This window comes from Zootoca vivipara, chromosome 5, assembly GCF_963506605.1.
Source record: "Zootoca vivipara chromosome 5, rZooViv1.1, whole genome shotgun sequence".
In the NCBI taxonomy this organism is placed as follows: Eukaryota; Metazoa; Chordata; class Lepidosauria; order Squamata; family Lacertidae; genus Zootoca; species Zootoca vivipara.
In genome coordinates, this window is record NC_083280.1 from 22,732,001 (window position 1) to 22,749,593 (window position 17,593).

Here is a 17,593-nt window from a genome sequence, read left to right on the forward strand (position 1 = left end):
ACCATATAAACTGAACTGCTAACGCATTCAAGATTTTTATGATAAACAGATCCAAATGGAGATGAAGTCATGTTTTCTATAAAATGTTGCATATTTTCTATGCTATTTTATTCACAGTGAAAATATAAAGTCCTCAAATAATATAAACACCATGCAGAAATTTGAATGTTAAGTGTTCCACTCAAATGTAACTTCACAGCACTTATCTAGAGAACATGATGTGTCTACTTCCTATGTTTCCACTACTGTAAAAAAGAACCATGAAATTTGTTCTCTGTAGCCATGTGGACTTTTTATACATTTATTCCTATTATTTCCTTGAAGATTGCTGTTACTACAAGCCAAGGTTTGGTTTGTGGCTTCACTGGATTCTAATCTCTGAAATATTTGGTTATGTGTTATTTCTTATATTACTTATTGCATGTTGCTATTTGTAGGTTTTTTAAGTAATTGAATTTATATCAATATATAATTCCTGGGCAACTATTTATATGTTACTTAAATAGTGGGAGATCAAGCCACAACTTATGGTGCGTCAAGCCAAATATTAAGCACAAGGAGCTGAACAGTGAGCTGTTTCTGCTGCCCATGACTGCAATAATGATGATGATGATGATGATGATGATGTATAGCCAAGCACCAAATCCACAAGTTGTGTTTAGTGAATTACTGTTGTTTTTGGAAGGAAGGGCCACAGCTCAATGGTAGAACATCTGATTTACATGCAGAAGGTCCCAGGTTCAATCCCTAGCATTTCCTGGTACAGCTGGAAGAAACTCAATCTGAAACCCTGGAGAGCCACTGCCAATCAATTTAGACAACACTGAACTAGATAGTCCTTGGTATAAGGCAGCTCCCTGTATTTAGGATAACCTTTAAAAGAAACTCAGGTGTTATGGGTTCCAGAAGAGTACTGCTGTTTTCAGTTCTACAGTGACTTGCTAATTTCCCAATGGTAGTGGGATGGCCTTACCAGAGCATCCAGAGCAGCTTCAGTAGCAAAGGATCAAAGCTGCCATATGAATGAGAGCAGTTGTTGATGCAGAATTTTTCGTTTCCTAGCTTTTGCCCACAGACTTGCACCCTAACCGCACAGACTCCACTTGCCACCCCAGACAGCAGGCTATTCCAGTGCCACAGGTCTAGGAGTGGGAGACCTGTATATGTATGTTGGTAGATCATACATTTGGTAGATCTAAGCCAGCCATGACCAAACCTGGCCCTCCAGCTGTTTTGGGGCTACAATTCCCATCATCCCTGACCACTGCTCCTGTTAGCTAGGGATGATGGGAGCTGTAGTCCCAAAACAGGTGGAGGGCCAAGTTTGGCCATGCCTGACTAAGCAAACAACCGAAAGTTTTGAACAATCACTTTGGCATATGCTCTATTGGCAAAAAATTGCTTACACTGAAGAAGAAATTGGTTTCATTATTTGACATTTTATGGTCTGAAAACATGTTTGACATTAAAACAATTGTGAATTTATCCTGGCTATAAAATTTATGTAATGTCTTCAGAGGGCAGCAGTTTGTAGGAAGTAGAGATTAAGTCAGGAAAGCACAGGATAAATATTCTTTGCTCTTAAAATAATTTGGTGCATCTAAACATTGGTTAATAGTTCGATAATGTACACAAACCTTTTATCTTTGAAGCTGAAATAAAGCTTCATATATTTCCTCACAGGAATTTGGTTGGGGATAAGACATCGTAATAACACTTATGGGTCCATTCAAAATTGAGTCTAAAGCCCTTTTAACAATGCAAAAGGATTCCTTTAAGTGCTTTCCTCTTATCACTAAGAAGGTTATGAGATTAATTAAAGTTTAAACTAAACAAGTTCATGACAGCATATTCTTTTCCCATCTATCTCCTCATTAAAATAAATAACTGCTCTGCAATAATCTAATCTAACTCATTCTGCTTATTCCCATGATGCTCTATTGACCCATCTAAAATGTATACACGGCTCTTTTGCTCTCACTAGTCAAAGAAAAGTTGAGTTTTAATCAATCTTTCTTGCCCAATGAGAAAGTGAGGTCTCTCTGAAAATGTTTTCTCCTTTAATTAACCAGCTCTTGCTGAAGGGCTGTAGCATGGAGTCAATATATTGCTCTGCAGGTTCTTTTCAATTTAGACCAATGCAGAGGCCTCAGTGTTTTATTGGGTCCAATGGAACTTAAAGCAGAAACGCAACTGTGTCTGAAGCACATTGTTCTGATCTAGCATTTCCTTGCATAAATAAGAAGTGTCTGAAGAAGTGTGCATGCACACGAAAGCTCATACCAAAATAAAAACCTAGTTGGTCTTTAAGGTGCTACTGAAGGAATTTTTTTTTATTTAACTTGCATAAATAAGATCTTGGATGCATGCACAAAACTCCACATTCACAAACTTATCTCTGCAGTATCAAAAACAGGTTCTCCCAACTGCAGTGAAGAGGGCTGTGTCAGCCACTGGACCATGGTACACTGTTTCTAAACAAGAGATGGATTCCAACAACTAATACCATAGTCATTCTACAGCAGCGTTTCTCAACCACTGTTCCGTGGCACACTAGTGTGCCGCGAGACGCTGGCTGGTGTGCCGCGACGTGCGGCGACGAGAAGGGCGATTTGCATTGTCACGTGCCTGGCGGCCGCCAATAGCCAACGCTAACCCGCCAGAAAGCAATATTTCTCCTCCTCTTTCCCAAAGCTCAGTGCAAACGAGCCTGGCGGCCGCCAATACGCAGCACTGACCCACCGGAAAGCAATATTTGGCAAGTGTTTCTTACAGTCATAATTATAATATAGGGTGGCACAGAGTTAAATTTTTTAACTTTTTTAATGGTGGTGTGCCTCGTGATTTTTTTCACGGAACAAGTGCGCCGTGGCCCAAAAAAGGTTGAGAAACACTGTTCTACAGCATATGCACTGGATGAGCCAGCAAAGCTATTATGGGTCTTGTATCTAGCCCTCCTTCTGAAACATTGGAGTCTGCAGGTGCTAATGTATCCTGTTTTCTTTAACCCACCTGGGAAACCCCTGCAGCACTCTTGTTGCATATTGTTCACATGTACTTCTCTGTCTCCAAATAATTATGCAGGAAAGGAGGGAGAAAATGTGCATCTTTATAATCACCCGGGTAAAGTTGATCTGAATTTTACAGAGAGGGAGGGAGTTGTCATTTTTGGCATCTGATACTAGAAGCCTTCCAGACATTTCTGGACACCAGTTCCTATCAGCCCCAGCCAGGAATCATATCAGTCAAATGATTGCTGACCATTGGCCATGCAAGCTGGGGCTGATGGGAACTGGTGTCCAGAAAGATCTGAAGGGTCACAGTATCAGAGTATACATCTGTAGGTCCTTAGGTTTCCCACCCCCATCCCTGGTGATACTGTGTGGCTTCATCTTTAAAAGGTACTGTTGAGAGAAGCTGCTTGTGGGAATTCAGTTCCTAACAAGAAGTTTAGGGCCAACAAAAATAAAAACAAGTGTTTTCAAAAGGGTACATTCATGAGTATAATGCTCTGCAAGAACCAGGTGTCTACTGTTTATGGTTGCCTGTGAGCAGTCATCTGTCATGTGCTAGGGACATGAGTGTCCAAAGCACATGGTGAACTCAGCGATGGGCTTCAGAATGGAAACTTTGGTTCAAAAGAAACTGAAAACAGGTTGGAATTTGTTGCAACTCCATACACTTTATAGCAACTGATTAAAACTGTCAACCCTTCTTCCAAGACCTTTGGTGAACTTTCGTTCTGTTTATAAATTCTCTTTTTCCTTGCTTTCATGTGGCCTCTTATGTTGCAACACTCCACAATACAGTCCACACAGAAAAAGCAGCCTTCTCATTATACACTAACGATGTACAACGCCCAAGTTCTACAAAACAACCACAACTGGCTTCCTTTTTACAAATTCAACTGAAAAACCAAAATTCATAGATCTTTTAATACAGTCTGTATACACAGAAACTTATTTTTGCGCCCAAATATCCATTGCAGGGTCAAAGCGAAAGTGTACATGGGTTTTTTTAAATGAACACTAAAAGTGGCTCAACGAAAGTGTTATTTAAAAACGCACACCTAACCATAAAAAGGTACTAGGTACAGCAGCTACTAAATTCTCCGCCTTAGATAAAGCAGGGATTCAAATTCCTAGGACTCATCTGTACATATTACACAGTAAACGGGATAAAAGCAAGAGGTTTTTCTGAACTTTGTTCCCAGTAACAGAGCAATGGAGGCGGAGTTGGTTTCCATAACAACCTTTTTCACCATGTGACAAAAGCTTTTCTTTTACGACACATGATCATATTGCAATCCTAATCCCTACTGAAAGCACTTTGATAAAACATAATAACCTTTGTCAGTACACCTTTGTACACTCTGAAACGTTTTCAAAGGAAGCACAAAATTACAAGCCAGAAACATCAGTAAACAACTGAAACAACTGCTTTTACTATTTCTCCTCTTAACACATAGCACATCTGGCATGGTGTGTGTGCCCGATTGTGTTTACAATGTGAAATAATTATGTAACTAAAACATCCGTGCAAAAGGATGTTATTATCATTATCTAAATAATTAATAACTCTTTGATTATTTCAGATAATTTTGCAAATAGTCCAGCAACTTGTCATTGAGACTGAACGGTCAGCTAGGTCAGTGTTTCCCAACCAGTGTGCCTCCAGATGTTTTGGGACTACAACTCCCATCATCCCTAGCTAGCAAGACCAGTGGTCAGGAATGATGGGAGTTGTAGTCCCAAAACATCTGGAGGCACACTGGTTGGGAAACACTGAGCTAGGTTAGCATGGTTAGCTTACCAACCACATGGAACATTCACTAGTCTTGCATAATTAAACTACCAACACTAGACTTTAGTTGTTTAAATGGACCTGACAATCTTATTAAGTAGAATTAGGACACTGCAGAAATATAAGCAGAGAAAGCAACGGAGATCTGGGGAGGGAGAGTTCATGATGGATGAACTGCTTTTCAGCCTCTAGTTTTTCTTAATTCCCCTCCTGTTTATCACAATGAGGGTAAAATCATGATGCCACACCAGAGCTGGCAAAGTTTTCTGGCTGGTTTGTCAGGGAAAACCAAGGTTTTCCAGAAGCCATCTGCTCCATTCAAGCCCCACAGTTGCCCTCTCCAGGAAGCCTGGGATTGCTCCCTAAAAGAAATATGAAAAAGATTTGTAACAGTGCTTACTGTCAACAACAGTAAGTATGGAAAGCACATGAAAAGGCTAGAGAGAACTGAAAGGGAGTGCTGAGGAAAAAGCAGGCATTTGAAAGAAGCAATGGGAATTATCAGTTTGTGTTGTTGTTTAGTCATTTCCAACTCTTCGTGACCCCATGGACCATAGCACGCCAGGCACTCCTGTCTTGCACTGCCTCCCGCAGTTTGGTCAAACTCATGTTCGTAGCTTCGAGAACACTGTCCAACCATTATCAGTTTAGACTGAGGCAACTGCAGCCCATGCAGGGTGAAGAAGAATCACTGCAAGCTCAGGAAACTAAGGAGCGGTGATTCTATCACCACATTAGCATGCAGAGTTTAACATGCCAATCATGCCTGTGGAAGCAAACATTTTTGACATACCTTAAGCTACGCCACTGAAGCTTTTCATTTTTAAGGCAGAGTCCAGGAACCTGTTTTCCTCCAGATGTTGCACTACAACCCTGGCTAGTGGCCAAGCTAGCTAGGACTGGTGGAAGTTGGAGTCCAGCAATATTTGGAGGCCCACAGGTTTCAAATACTGTACCCAGTTTAAACTGTATGCTTAGAAGGAGCACAGCATTTTAATTCAGATTCAATTAATTCTGTCACTCTCTTGTCCACCACTGGGCATTGCTTTCTTTACAAGATACCAAAAAATCTTTAGTGGAGGTCAATGAATAAGTGTGTCAAGTTTAATGCTTGAAACCCCAAGCAAACATCCAGCCAACTGCACATAGCTAAATATTAATCTCTCACCAAGCAAGATAGTTTTTGGCCCCTGCACAAGCAAAACCTCAACACATGGATAACTTGTGCAAAAGAAAATATACAAGACAGAATTGTTTTGGACACTTCATTTTTGACATCGCAGGTGTAATTTAATTGAAGTTAAAACTGGAACTGAGCCAAAAGGGGGGAAGCTCGCCGCTTTTGTTTTGCTGGGAGATTATTGTGAAAGAGAATAAAGTGCTTGCCTAAGCAGGAATCATTAAATTCACTCTGAATTGGCTGAAACTACCTGGAAGCAGAAAAATAATAATTTAAAAATATTTAAAGTACTTGCACTGTGTTAAAAAAAGAATAAAAAAGAATTACATATGCCAGAGCAATGAGGGACGGGGCAGTGCAATAGCAAGGTCAGAGCTACGGTAATTGGTTCCACCAATGTCCTTGAACTGCTCTGACCTCAAAATAGCCACTATGCCTTGCTCTCTGACTATTCTGGTACACCGCAGCAATGCTACCAGAAGGAAGTCAGGATCTGCAGTGATGTGTCTCCCTGCTAGCCACTACTGAGCAATCCCACACTCTGATAGCTGCCCTGTGTTCCTCTGGGAGAAAGGGCACTATATAAATTTAATTAATAAATAAGACAGTTATCAATCCTGCACTCCAAACTACAGCTACACTGTTGAAAGAGCAGCCATATCCAATACTCACTAAACCAAAAGGGGGGATACAGGGGGGGAAATCCCCAAACAGCAGATTAATTGAGGAGGGGGGCAGCAAGTGCACATCCAGCATTATCAATAAAGCTCGCATATCAGTGCCTGCGCCTGCAACAATGGCCACAAGCAGCCCACAGCCAGACGAAGACAACAGCCACACAACAATGAGGACATGCCACTGGCACACAAATCCTGCATCACAACACCCAACATACAAAGCACTCCATAAAGCCCCCACTCTGTAAGCTGCAGTGACCTAGCCAGCAGCAAAACCCTGCTATTGCCACTACCCAGGCTAGACTGCAGGGCTGGTGTTAAAGGTAAAGGTAAAGGGGCCCCTGACCATTAGGTCCAGTCGTGACCGACTCTGGGGTTGCGCGCTTGTTGGTATTAAAGGGTTAAGTTATACTAGTCGCTCTAAACACTGAGCAGCTGAACCTAATTAAACATCCGGGAATGTTTGACAGCCTGTATAAATAGTCAGTTCCTTGCAAGCGTTTTTTCTCTTAGGAGCGTTTTTATCTCAGTAGTGTTATCTCTAAGTTTTGGTTGCTGTGTGTAGGAGTGATGCCTGAAGTTTGTGCACTGAGGCACAGTTTTGTTTAAGTTTTTACTTGGCCAGAGATGAAGAATGTCTGCCTTATCTCCTGGCTACGTTTTGTAAATAAAGCCTTTGAGTTTGCAACATGCTCCAGAGTTCCTGAATTAACTCTTGCTGACTCACCTTACTCTTTGCCGCTGTGCTACAAAGCTCTGCTGAAAGGGAAGATTTACGTCTGGAAGCGTGACTGGACCGGTAAATTTCTTTACTTAAACACAAGCTAATTAAAGCTTATGGACAGGTTATGGTCAGTGCGTGAAAAGAGTTAAGGATTGAAGTCCAGAGTGATTTATGAAAGGACTGGAGCAAAGCCAAGAAGAGGCTGCCAGCAAAGGGGAAAGCAGAAAAAAGCAGCCAAAAGAAAGCAGCTTGAGTCCTGCAATGTGCTGAAAGTTTTAAAGAGGCACTGTGCAGTTTTGAACTCGCTGGAAGACGCCTGCAGGAGCCACCTCATTAGCTGGGAAGCAAGCAAGCAGTCTACAAGTGTGTGAGTATTTTTTCCTAAACCCCAGGGAGGATGGCACAGCCCCAGGAAAGTTTTATAGTCCCCTTTGCAAGGCTGAATGGGAAAAATTGGCAGGACTGGAAGGCCAGGGTGAGGGTCTGGCTGCAAGCTAAAGAGTTATGGGACTGTACACAGGCATCTCCTGTGGAGGCTGCAGAAGACGCTTCAGCAGCAGACAGGGCGATAGCTGCAGCTGCAAAGAGACGTGATCGTAAAGCTCAAGGTCTTTTAACGTTAGCGGTGGGCGAGGAACAAATGCCTTATGTAGCTGAGTTACAGTCCACGCATGAGGTCTGGACGACCCTGGAGCGGTTAAATTCCAGAAACACTGCTGGGGCCAGGATCCATGCCACGAGGACTCTGTTTGAGTTACGTCTGCAGCCGGGAGCGTGTGTGAAAGAGCACATTGCCAAGATGGTCTCTGTCTTTAACCAATTAAGACAACTGAACATTCCTTTTACACAGGAGCAGCAGTCGTATATTTTGTTGTCCTCTCTTGATAAAAGTTACCAGACTCTTGCTCTGACTCTGGAATGCATGAAAGCCAGTGACTTAACGCTGGAATATATTTCATCTAGACTTGCAGATGAACAGGATAAGAGACAAAGAGAAAAAGGCTTGTCTGAAAGGGGAGGCTGTGCTGTGCCCAGGAGTGGGGGTGCAGAGCCTGAGAACACAGTGAATGCCTTTGCAGTTAGACGCTGCTACCGCTGTGGTTCTCCCTCCCACTTAATTAGGAATTGTCCACGTGATGCAGGCCAGGACAACTTCAAAGCCGTTGCCCCTAGTTACCAGATAAGGAGTTCCAGAGGACGGCGGAGACGAGGAGGAGGGCGTGGCCAAGCCCACAGCTCACAGCACATAGCTTCAGCTATGGCTTTAAGGGGAGCTCGTGACTGCAAGAGTGATCAATGGTGGATTATTGACAGTGGTGCATCCCATCACCTGGTGGCGCCATCTAGTGTTTGTTTGAAAAATTGCAGGCAACTTCAAACTCCAAAAATTGTCAAGATGGCTGATTCATCCACACGTTCTCTAGGATCCGTAGGCACAGTGTTCCTGACCTGTTTGAACACAGAAATTGATGCCTATGTGCTAGAGGGGATGAAAGGGTGTATTTTGTCTGTATCAACACTTGACAGAGATGGGTTTAAAACTGTGTTTGAAAGTGGGTTTTGCACTATTTCCAAGGATGGTGTGTCTCTTTTACAGGTGGAGTGCAAGAATGGACTATACAGCTTTGAGACTAATTCTGATGCAGTTGAACAGGTCCAAGCTGGCTGTATAAACTCTCCCTCTCATGATTATTGCATTCATTTTTGGCACAGGCGTCTCGGACACATTAACTTCCAATACGTTAAGAGACAGCCTGAACTATCTGAAGGGTGTAAGCTAAACAAATGTACAAAGTTTTTGGATTGCACTGCTTGTAAAAGTTCGAAAATTCACAGGTGCAGCTATCCCAGGTCAGATAGGAAATCTGACAAAGCGTTTCAGCTTGTGCATATGGACTTATGTGGTCCGATGCCTACCGCTAGCTTCGGAGGTTCGAGGTTTGCGCTTTGTCTCTCAGATGACAAGACAAAGGTCACATGGTGTTTTCCAATTAAGACAAAAGGGGATGCTGCTGAAACAGTTAAAAATTGGGTTCAAGCAGTAGAACTTGAATTTGGTACTAGAGTCCTTGCTTTTCAGTCGGACCGCGGTACGGAATTCACCGGGTCTGTGCTGCAAAATTTCTTTAAGAAAAAGGGAATTAAGCATCGTCTGTCCACCCCTTACTCACCCCAAGAAGGGGGCGTAGCCGAACGCAAAAACAGAGTTTTGCAGGAGTTGGCAAACTCTATGCTGTACGATGCGCAGCTACCTCAGAGTTATTGGGCGGAAGCTTGGACGACGGCCACTCATGTTTTGAACCGCGTTTATAATTCTGTTATAGACACCACGCCATATTTTGCTTTATATGGCAAGAAACCCAAAGTGAATTACTTTAGGGTGTTTGGATCTCCAGCCTATGTTCTCATTCCAAAAGCGTTAAGGAGAAAGGGAGGTCCAAGAGCAAAGAAACTCATTTTCTGTGGGTACGAACCGTGCTCTAAAGCTTGGAGGTTCGTGAATCCAGATGGGGATACTACCAAAGTGGTCATCAGCAGGAGCGCTGAATTTTGTGAGCAGTCCGGTTGGACTCGCTTGCATGGTAACCCCGATATTTTGAGGGATGATTTAGGAACTCACACTGGAGAGGAAAATCCAGAGGTTGGTGAACCAGAACAAGATGATGGTGCACAGGGTTCAGATGTAGACTCTGACCATGCACAAGGAACATCTCCTAAGGCAGAGAAGCCTGAGTCTAGGAGTGCTCCGACATCGCCCACAGGTAGACCTAGCAGGCAGAAAAAGCGCAGCAGGTCGCCAACAACGCCAAGCCCAAGGGAATTATCTAAACGAAGGTCTTTATCCCTAGAGGCGCATCCAGATTTAAAGTCTGAGAAAGGTTCTGACAGCCAACAGTCAGAGGGGGAACAAGAGGTGGAATTGCGTAGGTCCAAACGCACCACAAAGGGCAAACCACCAGAGAGGTTTAAAGTGACAAGTGTATATGTAAATTTAGCCCAATGTGAGCCAGAAAGCTACACAGAGGTACAACAGCTTTCAAGCTCAGAAGCTGCAAAGTGGCAGGAAGCGATGGAGAAAGAGATGGCTTCTATGAAGTCTCTCGGTGTGTTTACATCCACTGAACTTCCTAAAGGCCAACAAGCAGTGGGATGTCGATGGGTATATCGTATAAAGCCCACAACCACTGGTGAGCTGCAATACAAAGCCCGACTAGTTGCCAAAGGGTTTTCGCAGCGCAAAGGCATACACTATTCCCAAATCTATGCCCCTACTGCGAGGTCAGAGACATTAAGAATGCTTTTAACTTCTTCAGCTAAGAAGGGAAACAAGCTATTTCATTTTGATGTCAATGTGGCTTATTTGAATGCAGATTTACAGGAGGAAGTGTATATGATGCCACCGCCAGGTTTTGAGGGAGACAAGCCAAACCAGGTCTGGCGTCTACACAAATCCATCTATGGGCTGAAACAATCTGCCCGCAACTGGAATGTCTGTTTATCTGATGCTCTAGAGAGCATGGGGTTCAAGAAGAGCATGGCAGATGCATGTCTGTACTTAAAAAGTGCTGGTTGTAAGCAAGAAGTGGTTCTGATATTTGTTGATGATCTATTGTACTGTGGAAAGGATGATAAATGTGCACAAAAGTTTGCCACAACACTTGGGAAAAGGTTTAAGCTAAAATCTCTAGGCACTGTATCCGTGTATCTAGGAGTTAAAATACAGCAAGATGAAAAAGGAAGTTATTGGCTCAGCCAAGAGGCTAAAATCCAACAATTACTAGAAAGATTTAAAATGGATAAATGTGCTGGTGTAAAAACCCCAATGGAACTAAGTTATGTAAAAGATGCTCAAGCCGAGCAACAAGCAGAGTTCAGTAACCCCGAGGTTTACCAGTCAGCAATAGGCAGTCTACTCCACATTGCACAGTGGACTCGGCCTGACATTACGTACGCTGTGAATATGTTATGTAGACAAGCTGAAAAACCATCCACTCATGCTTGGCAAGGAGTAAAAAGAGTGTTGCGATATCTCCAAACTACCAAAAGTCTTTGCCTAAAACTGTCAGCAGAGGGCAGCACAGAACTTGAATGCTGGGCTGATAGTAGTTGGGCAGATGCTGGACAAGATAGAAAATCAGTTTCAGGAATGGCTATAAAATTTGGAGATGCATTAATTGGTTGGAGATCGCGAAAGCAATCACTCTTAGCTTTAAGTTCCACTGAATCGGAATTCACTGCAGTGTCTGATGTTTGCAGAGAACTTGAGTTCTATAAACAACTGGTTCAGGAATTGTTTGGGAAATGTCCTCTACCCATCAGAATATGGGAAGATAATCAACCTTGCATTAGATTAGCTGAATCAGGACAATTCAAGGCACATACGAAACATCTTGACATCCGTTATCAAAACGTTTATCAAAGTGTAAAACAAGGTTTGGTAAAGCTACAGTACTGCCCGAGTAAAGATAATCTCGCAGATGGTTTTACAAAAGCATTAAGTTTGCAATCACATCAAGATTTCTGTTCAGGTCTGAATTTGAATTAAGTTTGTTACAGCTCAGTGTCACGAGCGAGAGGGGGTGTTGGTATTAAAGGGTTAAGTTATACTAGTCGCTCTAAACACTGAGCAGCTGAACCTAATTAAACATCCGGGAATGTTTGACAGCCTGTATAAATAGTCAGTTCCTTGCAAGCGTTTTTTCTCTTAGGAGCGTTTTTATCTCAGTAGTGTTATCTCTAAGTTTTGGTTGCTGTGTGTAGGAGTGATGCCTGAAGTTTGTGCACTGAGGCACAGTTTTGTTTAAGTTTTTACTTGGCCAGAGATGAAGAATGTCTGCCTTATCTCCTGGCTACGTTTTGTAAATAAAGCCTTTGAGTTTGCAACATGCTCCAGAGTTCCTGAATTAACTCTTGCTGACTCACCTTACTCTTTGCCGCTGTGCTACAAAGCTCTGCTGAAAGGGAAGATTTACGTCTGGAAGCGTGACTGGACCGGTAAATTTCTTTACTTAAACACAAGCTAATTAAAGCTTATGGACAGCGCTCATCTCACATTATTGGCCGAGGGAGCCGGCGTACAGCTTCCAGGTCATGTGGCCAGCATGACAAAGCCGCTTCTGGCAAACCAGAGCAGCACATGGAAACGCCGTTTACCTTCCCGCTGTAGCGGTTCCTATTTATCTACTTGCATTTTGACATGCTTTCGTATTGCTAGGTTGGCAGGAGCTGGGACCGAGTGACGGGAGCTCACCCTGTCACAGGGATTCGAACCGCCGACCTTCTGATCAGCAAGCCCTAGGCTCAGTGGTTTAACCCACAGCGCCACCTGAGTCCCTGGTGTTAGCATGTCCTTATGCTGCTCACAAGCAGAGTTTTAGAGCACAACACAGAGGTAAGGAAGAGGAGCCTACACAACACACAGCATCCACAACACCCACGAGCTGAAGGGTCAACACAGAGTCCTTCTTAGGGTAAGGGTTCAAAACCGAACCAGGACCAAAGAAGGGGTTGGTCAAGAAACAAGGAGAGAAAACTGATGCAGAGAGTGGGGCGGCCAGGCAAACTGACCAGGGCCCCCCACCAGGGATCTGCCACATTTTTGTTTGAGCTTATGATTTTATTCTAAGAAGAAACCTGCCCTGGACCCCGTCATCTGCATATTTTGTTAAAAACTGATGGGCTACCTAGAAAAACTTCACAGATCCTAATGACTTGGACAAATAGTATTTCCTTTCAAAGAAGCAAACACCGTCTTTTTGTAGCTAGGTGTAAGGTAGGACAGAGATGAACCGATAAGGCACAATGAGGTAACTGTCCGCTTACGGAAGATGCCAAATGAAATGTTATCCTGTACAAGTTTCCACTAAGAGCAGGTAAACAGTAACTCAACATATTGAGCACTGCAGTCAGTGCCTGAGGGCAAATATTATACTGTAGTTGTTGCAACTAGAGAGCTTGATGTACTTAGACCATATCATATCCTTTTCTGTATTTCACAGAAAAGACTAGCCTTGAAGGTAGTTCCTCACTAGCTAATTTTCGGTACAAGATAGAAGAAGGGGGTCTTTGTAATAATGTAATAATGAGACATTTGGTCTTATATGGCACTGTCACAGTCACAGAGAAAACATAGGATGCTGTGGAATATGGGCTTTGTTTCCAATTTAATGTTTCTATATAGCCCTGCAGCAACAATTTCCACAAGTTAATTATGTAAACCACGTTGAAAAGCTTCCTTTTGTTTGTTTGGAATCTACTGAAAGTGACCACGAGAAAGAAGAGCAAATATTTACGTATTTCTATTCACATTGTTTTAAATTAATATTAAAATCACTTACAGTGCAACTCTTTTACTCACGAGTAAACCCAGTGAAATTAATTAACATGGCTTGGTTAGGCCCATGAATTTCAATAAGTCTGCCTCTGAGTAAAATGTAGTTCAACACCACCCTTTGTTGATTTTACATTTATTTATTTATTTTCACATTACTTTGTGCTGCATAGCCAAACAAATGTCAGAAAGACAGAAATACATCTTAAAAAAAACCCAATTTGGATCACAAAGAAGCAACAACTAATTCCCCAAACTTGTTTTGAAACAAGAGAGTCAACAAGTATAAGCATTTCGCAACTGCGATTTTCTCAAGTTGCTGTAATGCAACTGAATAACTGACAACAGGGGTTTAACTTGGGTGAATCTTGTTCCCACACATCTCTAAATGCTTGGAAACTACTCTTTGCTTGATTCCAAACCAGAAGAGATATGGAGAGATTCCAAACCAGAAATTCCTAAATTAAAGAAATCTGTCAAAGCTTTTAACATTGTTCAGATTTTGCAGGAAATCACCTGCCAATTTTTACAGCAACACATTAGTAATCCATTGTTAAAGGACATGTGCAACATATACACAGCCTTTTTTAAAAAAAGGAAAACAATCTCTTAAAATATCTTTCAGGGCAATGATATGTATCATAACACAACTTCAAAGATTGATCATTTTTAAAGTATTGCATTACATTTTAAGAAACAATAAAATCCTTAGCTTAAAGATGCAATTCTGCAGGCCTACGTCCTATTGATTTCAACAGGATTTAGCAGCACCTAAAGGCTGGGTCCTAAAAACATGGTATCTACAGATGAGGGGGAAACCATAGGATGCGCTTCAGCTTTGCCTATTGTTTCTGCCAGGGCCAGCCCATTACATTTTTGCACCAGGGAAGAAGACCTACATCAGAAACAAGGGGATTATAAATATCTGCTTCAGGGAAAGGGGGGTAATGAAGATCTACATTGGAAACAGGTGGGGAGTGAAGCTCTACATAGGGAACAAGGGAGGGGAATATCTAATCAACCTTACCCAATGGTTGAAGTGGGAATCAAAGGTGATGGCCTTTGATCAAAGGTGGAAAGGTGCTTGTTCTGAATGATGTTGGACAGGTACAGAGCCCAGGAAACCCCAGAAAGCAGCCCTTTCCATTTCTGCCTTAGGGGTGGGAGGAGACCAGCAGCCCCTGTTTTCCAAGAGGCCACCGTGGATGCTGTGGAGGAAGCAAAGCCAACCTCCAAGGAGAATGTAGCAGCTGTTGCTGCCACTGTGGAAGCAGCAGTAGCAACAGGTGATGAATTCCTTGGAGGCCGGATCTGCTGCCCCTGTGGATCCTCCTGGGTGGGCTGCCCCTTCTGCTGTAGTAACTCCCACTGCTGAAGGAACAAGCTATTAAAATTTAAAAGTACTTCAGGATTTTTTACATGCAGGCCCAGCTTTCTGAACACAAAAAATTAGTACGAAATTTATCTATACACAGCAGATTCAGATATCCGAGAATTTTGTACTTCCTTGTCTACCTTTTGCTGTTTGGTTGAGGATCTGTGATCTGTATTTCAGTAACTATGAAGTTTCAGAAGGTTTTCCTAGGGTTGTTTGTTTGCTTTAGGGCAGGCATCCCCAAACTGCGGCCCTCCAGATGTTTTGGCCTACAACTCCCATGATCCCTAGCTAACAGGACCAGTGGTCAGGGATCATGGGAATTGTAGTCCAAAACATCTGGAGGGCCGAAGTTTGGGGATGCCTGCTTTAGGGGGTCAAAATTCAGTGGTCAGGAATGCATTAGAAATTTCCCCACAGTAATCAGTGGATATTGCAAACTCATTATCTGAACGCTCATCTAATGAATGATTTCCAGAAACGCATTGCGAATTTTGTCATATTTTATTCTTCCTTAGATGAACTAAATGCACTAAGAAACAATTAGCAATGGTAACTGCCAACAGGGAGATTCAGACACACTGTAATAACACAAGATGGATTCAAAAGGCATCACAGGCTAGCTCCGCCTCCAAAGCATTCAGTGGTCATGACCGCCCCCTCCCCACAATCCAAACATTCAGATGGCATTTGAAAAGGCTCTACATGCATAGAGCCCATTCACACATTGGCCAAATAGTGCTGACAGGGAAGCTCCTCATGGAACCCTGCATCCCCTCACACATTCTTTCAAAGCATGGGTGTAGGAGGATATCTGAACTCCCCTTAACAACATTAAAGTGTATAAAAGTTCCTGGGCATAAACAGAACAAAGGGGGAGGACCTCTGCTTAAAACTTACTTCTTGCTTGCTTCGCAGACATCCGCAATATTGGAAAAAAGGTGATGGTTTTCTGTTTTGGTCATTGTAGTGCCCAGTTCTTTGGAGTTCTTAAACATCCGGATCAGGATTTCCAGACTGAGCAAGTATGAATGTTCTGAAGATATAACTTCAAATATAGCCTGCATGTGGGAAGGGGGAGGAGACACACACACACACAGGTCACTTCTTTTAGCTTTAGGAGGCGAAAATCCAGGATCAAAACCCTCCTGAAGCAATGAAGTTCACGGGGTGGCCATGAGCAGGATTTCATGACCTGGATGAGATATATTAACTATCTCGCTTGAATGAACCATGATTTATGGGACTGAGAACTTAGCATAGTGCCTGCGTGATCAGATCCTGATTTCATAGTTTGTTGGCAGTTATTAAAATATATTTCCCCCAGTCTGGATATAATGGAAATTGGGTGAACAAACTTCAAGAATTTTGCATTGAGGCATATGCAAGAAGGGAGGATTGTGTGTAGCCACAATGCTTGTATTTGGTCCAATAAATAAACCATGGTCAGATATCAGATCAAGATCTTTGCACCTGAATTGGACCCTCACAAAGAACCTAACCCTCACAAAGAACAAAACTGGCAATAATGTTAAAGTAACTGTTATACGCAAAGTGCTTGAGAAATCAGTATTAGCAAATAGCACCAACTACAAATGTTTGCAGAAATTAAAAAGCTGTCATTTATAAAATATATGTTTGCTCTTTGTAGCCCAAGCAAAAGGAAGGGATCGTGGTTTTTATTAGGAAACCTTGTATAAGCAAATGCCCCAATTAATGAAAAAAGAAACCCTGCATAGTTGAAGATTCAGCTCCTTGAAAGCAGTGGAAACTGAGAAGCAGCTTTGCCAGATACTTTTGCAAAAGGTCAGCTGGCTGAAAAGGAGATGGGCTGGTCTCCAGAATGCACACACAGGCCTCCCACACAAGCCTTCCCAACCCATTTCTTCTCTTCACTCTGGCAAATCCTACACAGCACTGCCTATCAGCCTCTTCCCCCAGCTTCTTTCCTTCAGGTAGCTGAATGCCTAAAACAGAGTACCTGTACCTGAGAAGGAGGCTTGATTAAAGTATTATTTGACTATCTGTATACCACCACCAGTGTGTGATGATACACTGGCGGTATGCACTAGTGTACAGGACAGGCCCCCGGCCCCAAAGAGCTTACAATCTGAAATCTGACATGGGAAAACAACACAGGGTGGGTAGGGAGCTGCAGGGGCAGGAGAACATGAAATTATTTCTGTTACACATACTTAAAAGCTGGTTGCAGGTTTATTAATTAGCACGTCCCCATTAATGTAAAATATTATCTGGTGCTTCTATATCCACCGGTTAGAAATTCTAATGATTAAGCAGTATATAAATACCTTAAATAAATAAAATGCATGTGTTGTTGTTGTTTGCAATGGGAGGACATTTTGACGTATCAGTTGGGATCATGATGTGGCTTCTATTTAGTTTTTACGAATCCCTCAAGTTATGACTAGGAAAACACAGTGATACATATTCCATCTATAACTTAACTGGAGGGAATGGAAGAAGCCACAGTGCTATCACTCAG

General features: G+C 42.6%; 1 protein-coding gene across 5 annotated transcripts in view; it reads right to left on the reverse strand.

Moving 5' to 3' along the window:
- Positions 1-17,593, reverse strand: part of ARHGEF26 (Rho guanine nucleotide exchange factor 26) — a 70,772-nt gene that overhangs the window by 29,499 nt on the left and 23,680 nt on the right. For all 5 annotated transcript variants that reach the window (XM_035134047.2, XM_035134046.2, XM_035134045.2 and 2 more), the window contains exon 6: positions 15,991-16,151. In XM_035134047.2, coding sequence (XP_034989938.1) covers positions 15,991-16,151 — 161 coding nt within the window. The remainder of the gene's footprint in view (positions 1-15,990; positions 16,152-17,593) is intronic.